Raw genomic sequence first — 14349 nt, forward strand, 5'->3', positions numbered from 1 at the left:
CCCTCCAGCTGTTGCGAAACTACAAGTCCCCTCGTGCCTCTGCCTGTAGGAGTCATGCTTGTAACTGTCAGCCTTGAAATGCCTTGTGGGACTTGTAGTTTTGCAATAGCTGGAGGGCCGCCAGTTTGAGACCCCTGCTTTATACTTAAAAAAAAAAAAAAAAACACACACACACACACACACACACACACAATATTATATATTAAAAAAAGCACGGTGGCACATATGCTCAGCTGGACACTGCGGATTTATAAAAACCTGCTTCACATTGCTTCATGGCTCCAACATGGCTGTTCCAATATTGAGAAAACCAGATGGCTCCTTCACCCAGAATCACCAAACAGTTCTACAATTATTCCATGATCACTACTCAAAGCTCTATACCGCCTAGAAGACTATTTAGGAGGGCAGAAGAGAGCAACTTAACCACAACCATTAACCACTTTCTCAGCTTCCCACAGGGACCTTCTGAAAAAGAAAGTCACTGAGGAAGAAATCCTACAGGCTATAAAACAAGTCTAGGCATCTAAAAAAAACTGAGAGCCCGGGCAGCTTTTCCACATGGTACTACAATAAATTTACCCCATTAATAACCCCTCATCTAAATAATTTTTACAATGCCCTTTCGATAGTGGCTTTCCCCATCGAAAGAAGCGCCCTATCTGTATGCTGCTCAAGCCGGGGAAGGACCACAGCAAAGTGACAAAATACAGACCCATCTCTTCAATACTGATCTAAAACTACAAACAAAAAATTATGCTAACAGAATTAAACAATTTCCTAGAATGTTATATCCACAGAGACCAAGTTGGATTTGTGCCTAAGCACTAAGCGGGAGTTCAAATCAGAAGAGCCATAAATATCGTCTAGTTGCTGCAGTCCGATTTGGATGGAGCTGGGACCAGGCAGGGCATGTTATTATCCTTAGATTTACATAAAGCTTTTGACGCCCTGTCCTGGCCTTATCTTTTCGCTGTTTTACAGCACTAGAAATTCAGTTCTAATTTCCTCTGATTGTTGCACACTCTAATTAAACTGCCAGCATCACTGTCAATGGTTATAGGTCAGACTCGATACAAATGCAAATGGTCACCAGACAGGGCTACCTGCCCGTTATCACCCCTATCTTTCATAATTGCAAATAAAACATTTCAGATAGTGATTCGCCTGAACCCCAACATACAAAGAGTTCAGAGCGTGGGAACACAATACAAATGTGCACTTTTTGCAGACTATTTCCTGCTGTTTGTGACCTTTCCCATCACAACTCTTCCAACTTTGGTGTCATACTGGGCCTTTACGTGAATCCAGCTAAATCAGAAGCTCTTAATATCACTCTCCCGCACCAGATTCCAGCCTCCCTTAAGACTCCATGCCCCTTTACGTGGCAGCCTCGTGCTTTGCCATACTGAGGCATCAAAGAGATGATTTCATTGCATCGGGCCAACTACATACCACTGTACACCTCTTTGGAATAGGAGTTGAAGACATGGTGAACATATACTCTCTCATGAATGGGCAGGATAGCCGCCGTTAAAATTAATTTATTACCCCAAATTCTATATTTTTTTGAACACTACCCATCTCCTTGCCACATCTAAGGAAACCCCAGTCCAGTATTTTTTCAATTAATTTGGGGACCTAGGGGCTGTAGGGTGTCCTGCAAAACAGTACACACCCACAAAGCAATTAGGGGTTTGAGCATACCCCACTTGATGCAATATTATCGGACAGCACAACAGATTCAATTATCCCAAATATACACCACATCTTATAAATCTGAATGGACAACACTTACGACGCAAGCGAGGCATCCACAATCCATACATCTCCTCATGTGGTTTCCTCCTAATAATCGTAGAGCCATACTAAGTCCTACTCTATCCCACTCTCTCCACCTCTGGGATCATCAACTGCAAGTTATTTTCTCTTACGTCTAAACATATGCCAGTTACTTCGCTATTTATTAACCCGTTGTTTCTATCAGGCTCTAACCCTCAGCATTTTTTGGGGTGGATTAACAGAGGAATATACCAATTTCGCCACTTTAAAAAAAAAAAGAAAGAAAGAAATGGCTGAAGAATCGATTTAAACTGCTCACCGTGTTGAATAAGTTGGCAAAACCCCAAAATATTTCATAACTAAAACCAACTAAGATGCACCCGTTAATATTGACCCACCACAGAGCTCTATGATGTTTGGTTATACATGAAACTAAAAGGTTAACAAGTGACCTGCCATCTGTATTTTACATAAAATACAATAAATTACATTTCCAACAGAGAAAATTGAACTCAACTAAGACTATAGAGTCCTCGAGCGATATAAGAAACCATTAGGGGGCTTATAATACTAGCATTTACCAAAAACTGAAACATTTATCTTGGGTTAAATTATCCAGTAAAATTTACCTGACTTTGGGAACCATCATTCGATGTTGTACCATTAGAGTGTGACAGATGGACGCCATGAGAGTGAAGACCTCCTCACCGGCAGAATCTCTCCACACCATGTTCAGCAAGGTGTTGGTCTGTTGTTTAGTGTCTAATTTCTTCAGACATTCCTCTGTTATATACTGCACAGACATCTTGCCATCACCCTAGAGAGAACAAATGTATACTAGTATAAAGTAGTCAGAGCAGTGGGCTTCACAAAGGCACTGTCACTTTGCCTTTACAGGGAAGGAGACATCGTCACCTTAAGGTAAGTGGGATATGATTCCATCTCTAGAGTGGCTTCATATTATCAGATGTAGTCTTTTAAAAATGTAAAAATAAACATAAAATAATATACACTGATCAGCCATAATTTCATGACCACCAACCTAATATTGAGTAGGTCCCCTTTTGACATTAAAACAGCCCTAACCCATCAAGGTATGGATTTCACTAGACCTTTAAAAGATATGGTGTGGTATTTGGCACCAAGCCGTCAGAGCAAATCTTTTAGGTCCTGTGAGTTGTAAGGTGGGACCTCCATGGCTCAGGCTTGGCTTTCACACTGGAGCAGTGCACTGGCAGGACGTCAGGAAAAGTCCTGCCAGGAGCTTCTTTGGAGCGCATTATAAGCAGAGAACTCACCCTTCCTAATGCGCTCCTCCTCATTAAAATCAATGGACAGCAACCGCCGTACCGCCGGCAATATGCCGCTGTAGCGGCGCATTGCCGGCGGTATTTACCCTTTCTCGGCTTTTCACGGGGGTTAAAGGCACCCTGCTAGCAGCCGAATTGCGCCGCAAACTCGACGGTAAAACAGCGGCGTTTTACCGCTATTTTACCGCCGACGCTATGGGCGGCACCAGTGTGAAAGGGGTCTGAGCGACGTACTCGTACTCGGCCATCCACATGATGTAAAAGCAAAAGGTGATTCATCAGACCAGGCCTCCTTATTCCATTGCTCCATGGTCCAGTTCTGATGCTCTCCTGCTCATTGAAGGCACTTTTGGATGTGGACACAGGTGAGCATTGGCACCCTGATTAGTTTGCAGCTAGGCAGCCTCATATGCATCAAACTGAAAAGCAATGCTTTGACTCAATCGACTAGTCACTACAATTTGGACTTGTCAAAGTCGTTCATATCCTTACACTTGCCTATTTTTTCTGCTTTCATCATATTAACGTCAGGGATAGCATGCTTACTTGCTGTCTAATATATCCCACCCACTTTCAGATGCCACTGCAACAGGATAATCAACGTTGTTCACTTAACCCAGTGTTTTTCACCCGAGGCACCCTTTAAAATTCTGCACAATCCCAAGGCACTGGATAGAAGAAGATCCTGGAATGCCGCACTCCTTAAAACGATGTCTTTATTGTACAAATGAAATTTTGGATTTCATTTGTACAATAAAGACATCGTTTTAAGGAGTGCGGCAGTCCAGGATCTTCTTCTATCCAATGCACCTGTGCATAGCCAGCACCTTTTTGGTTTAGTGGGATGGAAGCAAAGCCAAGGGATCAGCAGTTTTTAGAGCGGTATCATCTCTTAATCCCAAGGCACCCCATTCTAAAATGTAGAAAACGTAAACTAATCGTTTTACATACACAACAGCATACACACATGTAGAACACCCAACTTTACAGGGAATTATTCTTCCAAAGCAAATATGCCTTTGCACACTGGTACGGACTAGTATTCCAGCATTTTTATTCTCCCTAACTCAGCTATTGTAACCCCAGCGCTGACAGAGAGGGACAGGAAGGGGCAAACAAGGATGCTGTGCAGGCAGCCAACACCAGATCCACAGATGACATCATTGGATGTTAGGACGCCAGTGGCTAAAAGGTTGTAATTGTGCACAATAAAAACCTTTGTGTAGCTAAAAGGAAGGCTTGATCTACCCACTGGCTTGTATGCAATTTTTGGCCAATTTTGGGGATTTTTGCCAAGGCACCGCGGAAGAAACCTGAAGGTGCCCTGGTTGAAAAAAGTCGACTTAACCTGTCAGTGGTCATAAAGTTATGGCTGATTGGTGTACAATACAATAATATATACACTCTTACTTTCTCTGGGCTTGCTATTATACATACACTTTATATAGTGCTTTAAATTAAAAGCCTGGGGTGTGGGTAAGGCTTCCATGCCTTCAATGAATCAGATGGCAGGCAGTATGGTGAGTGGGTGCAGACAGGACATCAGTTTAGGATGGACATCAGCAGTGGAACACCCTTTGGCAATAGTGGGCATGAAGTATAATGGCTCTATATGATTTTACTCTTTAAACACTGTCTTGAATTTTCTGAATTGGATGGAATTACTAAATGCACCAACCTACCAGATTAACATTGGCACTTACAATTGTAGTGACCATTTTGCTGACATTTTCATCCTCATCTTCAGAGTCGCTGTTTAGCTCTTGGTGGTTTGTGCCAGAAGAGACGGGTAGCTGACAGAGAAACATCTGAAGTACTCTCAAGTACTTAAGCATTCCTTCTTCTGATAGAGTGCCTGGAATGACAAGATCCATGTATTAAATTCAAGGCTTCAGGTGCTCATAGATACTAGAGGAATGTTATGGGATAAATACATTTTCAAATGGTTCGAACACTAATGGACAGAATGACAAGAAACATAAATAACTCTATTCCAAACATATTGAATATTACATTTTCACTATAATGATAAATGTGCGCATACCCAGGTATGTTTCCCCAACGGTTAGCACAAAGTAGAAGAGCCAGGGGGCCCGGTGGTTTGTGAGCGGACTCGGATGTTGTTCTTCCAGTAGTGCATTGAGAAATAGCTCATATGGAAAGTTAGAGTGCAGGTCTGCCAGTGCTGGAATGATCAAATGGAAGATCTGATCGGTGTAAGGTGCAGCCAGAAACTCTCTGGTAAAGGCAGAGAAAACATGCTGTCTGAAGAAACAAAAAACACAACACTGGGGTTATATAAAGAAGTCTCCAGTAAATACATGTGTGAATCTTCTAGACCCTTCCTAGAGAATTATGGCTTTGCAATGGATAACGGTCAATATTATATTCCAGGCACCATGCAAATAAAAACGTATTTCATAGGCAATAGACAATTAAAGCGGAGTTCTACCCAAAAGTGGAACTTCCACTCATTTGTCTCCTCCCTGTTTTTGACAGGTCCTCTTCCACACTTCTGGAAACGGTGCTGTCTCTCTGAAGTTCGGCCGCCCTCCTTCCCCTTCTCCGTCGACGGGCCAATTAGAAAGAGCAACGCGCTTCTCACATGCACAGTAGAGAACCAGCCGTGACAGGCTTTACTGCCAGGTTCCCTTACCAGGAATGGCGGCGGCTGCACCCGGCAGCCGATCCGAAGATCAGCTTGGGTGCCGACATTGCAGGCTCCCTGGACAGGTAAGTGCCCATATATTAAAAGTCAGCGGCTGCAGTATTTGCATTCAAGTGTTATTATAAAAAAAAAAAAAAAAGCAAATTATTGAAATAAATCTGTGATAGAAGTATTGCAGCTAAACACTATAACCCTGATATGGGGCAAGACAAAGAATGGACAATGGAAAGTGTAGCACTGGATAATAAGTCAATCAGATCTTGTGCTACCCGCCACCTCTGGTCAAAGTGAAGGCTTACCGAAAAGCATGTGACCACCCTTACTCGGGGTAGTCAGCAAGGCTTAGCAGAATGGTAATATCCTCGCTGGATCATAGGATGCTCCTCTCACAAGAATCCAACTGCAAACGATCAGCTCGCGATAACAAACACATAACAAAGGGCCAATCCATGAACCTCAATGTGTACACTCTCCCGTGAATGCGAAGGTAGATGTCAGGTAAATGGCCAATATGTTTTCAAAGACAAAAACAAAAAGGATTCAATGGTGTAGAAGTTCTTCCACTTTTTATTGTAGAATCAAATAAAAAAAAGGGGGGCCAAGTCCTTGTACATGTAAAGGACACAGCTCTGTGTGTGTCAGATTTGCGCATGCATTTACAATAAATAGTGGAAGAACTTCTACACTATTGGATCCTTTTTGTTTTTGTCTTTGAAAACATATTGGCCATTTACCCGACATCTACCTTTGCATCCACGGGAGAGTGTACACATTGAGGTTCATGGATTGGCCCTTTGTTATGTGTTTGTGATCGCGAGCTGATCGTTTGCAGTTGGATTCTTGTGAGAGGAGCATCCTATGATCCAGCGAGGATATTACCATTCTGCCAAGCCTTGCGGACTACCCTGAGTAAGGGTGGTCACAGGCATTTCGGTAAGCCTTCACTTTTATCAGAGGTGGCGGGTAGCACAAGATCTGATTGACGTCACTCATGTTTCTCCAGTGTTGTGTATCACTGGACGGTCACATTTGAATTGCTTACATATGTCTAGTAACCTCCCTGGCGGTATGATTATTTCAGAAAAAAGGTGCTGAAAGCGGTTATTTGCAAGGAAATTTGGCGTTTTATACTGTAGGCCTGTAATTTTTAGGAATAACTGACTTAAATCTGTCCAAACAAGAGTCTAGTAGGCATCCCGGGTATGAAATTTTTTTAAAAACAAAATTATAAATTATAATATAACAAATAATAATATAATTATAATAAAAATTATTCAATAATGTACTCAACTCAAAATCACTGAAATTTGCTCAGTTGCAGAATTGTCGCTGTCATTACTTTTATTTTTTTATGATGAATTTCCCCACAAATCGCTATCGCACAATTCTGCAAGTGATTATAATTTATTATCGCTGTTTTCTAGCTGCTCCAAAACTATTTTTGACATAAAGGGACACTTTTGGTTGCTATGGACAATCTACAGTTTTCAGGCAGAAAGAACAGTTTTTATTATATAAAAGGACATGTAGGGCACTGAGCAGACCACTAGGGACAAGGGGTGTGTGTATTTTTTACATACAGTACTGTAATCTATAAGATTACAGTATACTGTATGTAAGGTGTTTGTTTACCTTTTTGAATTTGGCGCCGTTCTCCGCCCCCGTGCATCGTAACGTCGCAGGGAACGGAGATCGGCGGCACACAGAGGCACTGTGTGAATCGAGCGAGGTCCCGCTCGCTCACACAGCGCAGTGGCATCGCTGGATCCAGGGACAAGGTAAGTAAACCATGCCTGTGGATTCAGCGAAGCGAGCCCGAGTCTGCCTCGGGGTTACCGATCGCAGCAGAAAAATTTAACCCCGAGTCAGACTCGGGAATACCGCCAGGGGGGTTAAGAACATCATGTTGATGGACATTGTTTAATAATAATTTTAAGACTTCTGTAGCACAATCTTTTTCACATTTGCATTTAAGTGATTTGGCAAGGGGCAGTGTGGAGCCGACATCCATGGAACAGAACAGGACAACCCCAGAGGTAAGTTTGTCACAATGTGTAAGTATGTTGTGCATATTTGCACATTACTGCAAGCTCTTCAGTCACAGCCCCCATTAAATCTCACTTTAAGTGCACCCTCAGTGCTTGTGGTCACACAGACTTTTTTAAAAATCACAAAGGTGATCATTCTCTTCTCATCCACAGACTAGGGAACAAGCCTTTCGATGCGTGTGCTGCATATGATAGCAGATGAGCACAATTTTAGCTTTTTTAGGGCTCATCATTCCTCATGATGAATCTGTCTATGGCCACTCCTATATCGAACCTCTACTCCATTTTTATTCTATAAGGACATTCATGTGCATGCTGGCAGACAGCGGTGCCTGAGGGTAGTTGGACTTCGTCTGCATATCAAATCTATGGGCACCTCTAAAATCAGAGTCTCCAGGATATTACGATGTAGAGAATGACTGTGGCTGATAATGTCTTCAAGCTGCCTTTTATTACTTTGACTCTGTTTGGACCCCCTCCTAATGACTGATCAAAATCCAGGATTTTATCAGAAGATTAATCATCGACGCGTGCCCTGAAAAGAGAGTTGACCGTGGACAGGGACACCGTTGGCAAAAAGGCAAATTAAATTAAGCACAATAATTCTCTAGATAAAATCCTAAATGCCAAAAAGCTGCCAGTGGCCAGTGGCAGACACAGCGTGTCTCTTAATCTTCTCACCTAAAGTAATCAGTATAAATTGTGCAGAGCTTTAGGAGATATAAATGATGAGTAATCCTCGTGTTATACAACTTTTAAGCTTGCATTAACTTAACTTAAACACTCAGGAAAATGCAAATACAGAACAAGCTGGCCAGAATCAAGTTAAAAAGGGAATGTATAGTGGTTTTGTACACCTTTTCCTTAATTATTATGGTCAAACTAAAAAAAGAAAACAATATTTTTTTTCCTTTTAGTCAGATACATGAAATACTGCAAATTAATATTATGTAATCTTCTATCTAGTCAACAGGTGGCACTCTAGTCTCCTTTTCACATGCCATCCACTGCATGACTCTCAGCTTTGTTGAAAGAAGCTCTTAGGCCCCGTACACACGACCAAACATGTATGCTGAAACTGGTCCGCGGGCCAGTTTCAGCATACATGTTCGGTCGTGTGTAGGCGCGAGCGGGCCGAATTCCAGCAAACATTTGCCCGCCGGGCCTTTTCCCAGCGGGCAAATATTCCTGGACGTGTTTTAAAACCGTCCGCTGGAATCCTGCCCGCTCGGACATGTATGGTCGTCAGTACAGACCTACCGTACATGTCCGAGCGCCCGCCGTCCCTCGCATGCGTCGAATGACTTCGACGCATGCGTGGAAGCCTTTAAATGGCAGGCCCGCCCACGTCGCCGCGGCGACGACGCGGACACGCCCCCTGTAGTGTTTACGCGCGGACTTCTGTACGATGGTTAGTACAACCATCGTACAGAAGCCCTCTGGCAGGCATGTACGGTGAAAACGGTCCGACGGACCGGTTTCACCGTACATGTTTGCTCGTGAGTACCCGGCCTTAGTTTAACCTCTTCAATACTGGGCGCTTTTACCTCGCTCCTGCCCAGGACAATTTTCAGCTTTCAGTGCCGTTGAAATGACAATTGCACCGTCATGCAACACTGTACCCAAATGAAATTTTTATAATTTTTTTTAGAGAGATAGAGCTTTATTTTGGTGGTATTTAATCATTATTGGGTTTTGTATTTATTGCAAAAACAAAACAAGACCAAACATTTTGGAAAAAAAATAAAGTTTTTCTAAGTTTCTGTTAGAAATTTTTACAAATAAGTAATTTTTCTGCTTAATTGATGTGCGCTAATAAGGCTGCAATGATGGGCACTGATGAGGAGGCACTAATGGGCACTGACTAGCATCGCTGCTGGACACTGTTGGGGCTGCACTGATAATTAGGGCACTGGTAATCAGTGCCCTGATTATCTGTACAGGTCTCTCCTGAGAGGAAATGCCACGAAAGCCTCGTACACACAACCAGTTTACCCCGCAGAAAAACTGCCAGGAGAGCATTTGGCCGGGAATCCCAGCTGTGTGTATGCTCCCTAGCAGTTTTCCCGTCAGGAAAACAGTCGAGAATCCCGACGGGAAAATAGAGAACCCTGTTCTTTATTTTCTCGTTGGGTTTCCTGGCAGAGTGTTTCCTGCCGAGAAAACCTGTCGTCTGTATGCTTACCTGTCCCAGGTAAACCCGCGCATGCTCGATAAGAGTTCGACGCATGCGCGGTAGCATACAAGTTTAGTGTGGGGTGTAGGAAGATGGCGGCTACGGCATCGAATGTGACGAGCGCCGGCTTGTTGTAGCCAATGACGTCACCGCGTTCTTGACATTCAGAAGAACGACGGTTCTTTTGAATGGCTGTCTGTATGCACAGCTTTGCAAGAAAAGCTTGCCAGGAATCTCCTCTCCTCACACCACACCACATGCTGTCGCTTTGAGGAAAGGAAAGCCGTAAACACGCATTTCCTTGTTTACATGTGATCAGCTGTATTTGGACACAGCTGATCAGCGCACCGTCGATAGCCACGTGCGTGATGAGACTGGAACAAAGTCATATGACGTCGGCCCAGAACAGGAGTACCACCCTGCCGCCATCAGTTGTCAAACTCTGATGCAACTGTGCATGGTAGCCAATCAGCTTCTAACTTTAGCTTGTTCAATTAAGATTTGACAAAATAAACCTAGAAACTGACTGGTTTCTATGCAGAGCTGCACCAGATTTAGCGCGCTCCAGTTTTAGAAAATGAACCCCATAGAGTCATCACAGCAATTAATCATCCCTTAGCAGATAGCTTAAAGCATAACTATAGACACCATACTTACCTTTTATCCAACAGTCTGAAGACCATGAGGGGTCCCTCGCCGGCATCTTCTGCCTGGCTGCTTCTGGGTGCCAGTCTTTGGTCGTCATGCATGAGCAGGAATCAGTCATCCCGGTACTTGACGATGATGTAAACAGAGCTGTGCAGCTGAGTTTGCATGCCACAGAACACTGCGAGCAGGCAGGTAGGTTTATTTTAGGTGAGACACTGCATGTTAAATAGCCCGCTTGCTTGCAGGATTTTTAATTATGCCTTTAGTTCCATTTTAGGCCCCTTTCACACTACTGTAACTTTAAAGTCGCACGATTTTGCGGCAATTTCAGGGAATGCCTGTGTAAGTGGCATCAAAATTGGACCAAAGTAGTACAGGGACTACTTTGAAGTCGGAATGACTTGAAGTCGTACTAATATGAATGGTTGTCATTGGAAATCATGGAAATCATGCTACTTTGCCCTCACAAATCGTGGGACAAGTCCGATACCGTATTTATCGGCGTATACAGGGCAAAATCGTGGGTGCGCGATATACGCCGATGCCCGCTTTCCCGCGCCGAGTTTGAACACTGCGGTATATGCCGGCGCAGTGTCCAAACTCGGCGCGGGAAAGCGGGGATCGAGCGGGGAGTACACCGCAGAAGGACGCCGGACCCGACGAAGAGGACACTCAAAGCCGCAGACGGACGCCGGACCCGACGAAGAGGACACCCGAAACCGCAACCGGACACCGGACCCGACGAGGTCGCCGCGCAAGACACCAAAACTGTAAGTACTAAAATGTTTTTTTTTTACAGGAATGCGGGTCCACTTTAGGGGTGCGCGCTATACACCGGAGCGCGCAATACCCCGATAAATACGGTAAGTGTGAAAGGGGCCTTGAGCGGTTTGATTTTTATTTATTTTTTCATTAAGCCTGCAGGAAATTCCCCCTGTCAGGTTATTATATTCTAACAGCTGCTTCCAACAGCTAGAGTGCCTGAACAATATTCCACTGTTCAGTTGACCATTTTCCACCCAAGCTTCAATTTTATAAATCAAAGGATGTTGGGCAGGAGGGGGCTGACAGAGCCACCAACATAGTGAATTTCCACCAGTTCCAGAACCTGTTGAAATTTGCACAGTGTATGGACAGCTTTGGTCACATGATCCTCATACCTGCTGTACAGTTCTTTAAAAACCTACTACCTGTCAAAGATAACTCAGATAGTTGGCTCAAAAAAAAAAACAAAAAAAAAACAGAACTTTGTGTTTAAATACTGTATTTATTGGCGTAGAACACTCACTTTTTTATCCTGAAAAAAGAGGGTAAACTGCCTGCGTGTTATACGCAGGGGGCTGTGGAAAGATTTTTTTCCTGAAACTTCCATCTTAAAGTTACGGTGCGCGCTATACGCCTGTGCGTGTTATACGCTGATAAATACGGTAGATTTTTGTGTAAAGATATTTACTGAATATGTCTCATGTCTGTATCTGTATCGAAATAACAATTTCTTACCTTGCACCATAAGAGCAGGAGCTGTAAGTAAAGTGCAATGGTTTTAAAATGTTTTCCAAAAGAATCTTTGCGATAGGAACTCTGGAGACATCGGTATATTCAATGCTGGATGGAAGTTTGCTGTTTATTAACAAGTACAGCGACCTATAGTATCCTGGAAGGAAAAATAAAAATAAAATGTGGTAACAAGTCACAGTGGCTCCAATTATATGCAGTGTAATGCTTGTATATACAGTGTACAAATACTCACCTTTCTGAATCATGTAGTGCAAAATTTGTTCAACTAATGAAGCTACAGTTGTGGTATCTCCTAGAACAGGCAGGTAGGTGTTTTCTGATGAAAAGACTTCCACCATCCTCATAGGCAGTGCAACATTGAGGCCGTCATCTTCACAACGCTGCAATAACCTACATTAAAAAATATATAATTTTTTTTATAAATCTACTTAACGTATCTAAAATGTCACAGTTGGCTTATTTTCTGTTGTCTCCATGTCTCCTATGGTACTGAGCTGTCTGGTTCTTCAATTATACATAAAAGTATAAACCTATAAAATGGTAAGTCCCTTCCCACAAGAAGTCCCCCAACCCAGGAAGATGAATAAATCTGAGACTAGAGCTTGCATTGTCACCCTGTCACCTTACCTTCCTATCGGCCTATGAGCCCACCTATCATACAATCCCAATTACAAATGTTGGGACATTGTGTAAAATCTATATAAAAACAGAATGCAAGGATTTACAAATATCATAAACCCATATTATACTCAAAATAGAAAACATATAAAAAAATGTCAACCAATGAAAAAAAAAAATAAGGTCCTTTTGAAATTGATAACAGCAACATGTCTCAGAAAAGTTGGGACAGGGCCATGTTTACCACGGTGTAGCATCCCCCCTTCTTTTAACACTCTGTAAATGTCTGGGAACTGAGGAGACCAGTTGCTGGAGTTTTGGGAAAGAAATGTTGTCCCATCTTGCCAACTGCTCAACGGTCCTGTGTCTTTTTTGATGTATTTTGCATTTCAAGATATGCCAAATATTTTCAGTTGGTAAAAGGTCTGGACTGCAGGCAGGCCAATTAAGCACCCGGACCCTGCTACTACGAAGCCATGCTGTTGTCATAGATGAAGTATGTCGTTTAGCATTGTGCTGCTGAAATATGCAAGGCCTTTCCTGAAAAAGAGGTCTTCTGGATGGGAGCATATGCTGCTCTAAAACCTGAATATAGATTTCAGCACGGATGGTGCCTTTCCAGATGTGCAAGATGTCTATTTATAGCCAGATTCAGGTAGCTTTACGCCGGCGTATCAGTAGATACGCCGACGTAACTCTGAATCTACGCCGTCCTAAATGTAAGCGTATTCTGGAAACCAGATACGCTTAAATTAGGCTAAGATACGAGCGGCGTAAGTCTCCTACGCCGTCGTATCTTAGGGTGCAATATTTACGCTGGCCGCTAGGTGGCGCTTCCGTTGAGTTCGGCGTAGAATATGCAAATTAATAGATATGCCGATTCACGAACGTACGTGCGCCCGTCGCAATTAGTTTCGCCGTTTACGTTAGAGATACGCCGGCATAAAGATAAAGTTGCTCCCTAGGTGGCGCACGCCATGCAAGGTATGGACGTCGGAACAGGCCTATCTTTTTACGTTGTTTGCGTAAGTCATACGCGAATAGGGCTGTGCGTAAATTACGTTCACGTCACAGGCATTGAGCCGACGTATCTTAGGGCGTAAATACGACGTGATACTGAGCATGCGCGCGCATGCGCCGTTCTTTCGGCCATGCATCTACATAGGGTCAAGCCTCATTTAAATACAACACGCCCCCTACAGCCTACTTTGAATTACGTGCACTTACGCCGGGCCATTTACGCTACGCCGCCGTAACTTAGGAGGCAAGTGCTTTGTGAATACAGCACTTGCCTCTCTAAGTTGCGGCGGCGTAGCGTAAATACGGTACGCTACGCCCGCGCAACGTAGATCGGCCGTACCTGAATCTAGGCCCTAATATGCAGTAATGCATCCCCCCCCCATACCATCAGAGATGCAGGTTTTTTTTTAACTGAGCACTAATAACAAGTCTGAAGGTCCCTTTTCTATTTAGTCTGGAAGATGCAGCACCCATGGTTGCCAAAAAGAATGTAACATTTTGATTTGTCTGACCACAAAATTGTTTTCTACTTTGCAATTTTAAATGAGCTTTGGCCCAGAG

At 43.3% G+C, this 14349-nt stretch overlaps 1 protein-coding gene across 3 annotated transcripts in view; it reads right to left on the bottom strand.

Moving 5' to 3' along the window:
• UBE3C (ubiquitin protein ligase E3C) overlaps positions 1-14349 on the bottom strand; it is a 158127-nt gene that overhangs the window by 108854 nt on the left and 34924 nt on the right. For 2 of the 3 annotated variants that reach the window (XM_040352699.1, XM_040352700.1), the window contains exons 7-11: positions 12383-12540; positions 12133-12286; positions 5137-5357; positions 4775-4947; positions 2412-2599 (exon numbers count right to left, since the gene is read on the bottom strand). In XM_040352699.1, coding sequence (XP_040208633.1) covers positions 2412-2599; positions 4775-4947; positions 5137-5357; positions 12133-12286; positions 12383-12540 — 894 coding nt within the window. The remainder of the gene's footprint in view (positions 1-2411; positions 2600-4774; positions 4948-5136; positions 5358-12132; positions 12287-12382; positions 12541-14349) is intronic. The other variant, XM_040352702.1, reaches the window with a different exon arrangement.

The sequence above is a fragment of the Rana temporaria genome, chromosome 5 (genome assembly GCF_905171775.1).
Source record: "Rana temporaria chromosome 5, aRanTem1.1, whole genome shotgun sequence".
NCBI lineage: Eukaryota > Metazoa > Chordata > Amphibia > Anura > Ranidae > Rana > Rana temporaria.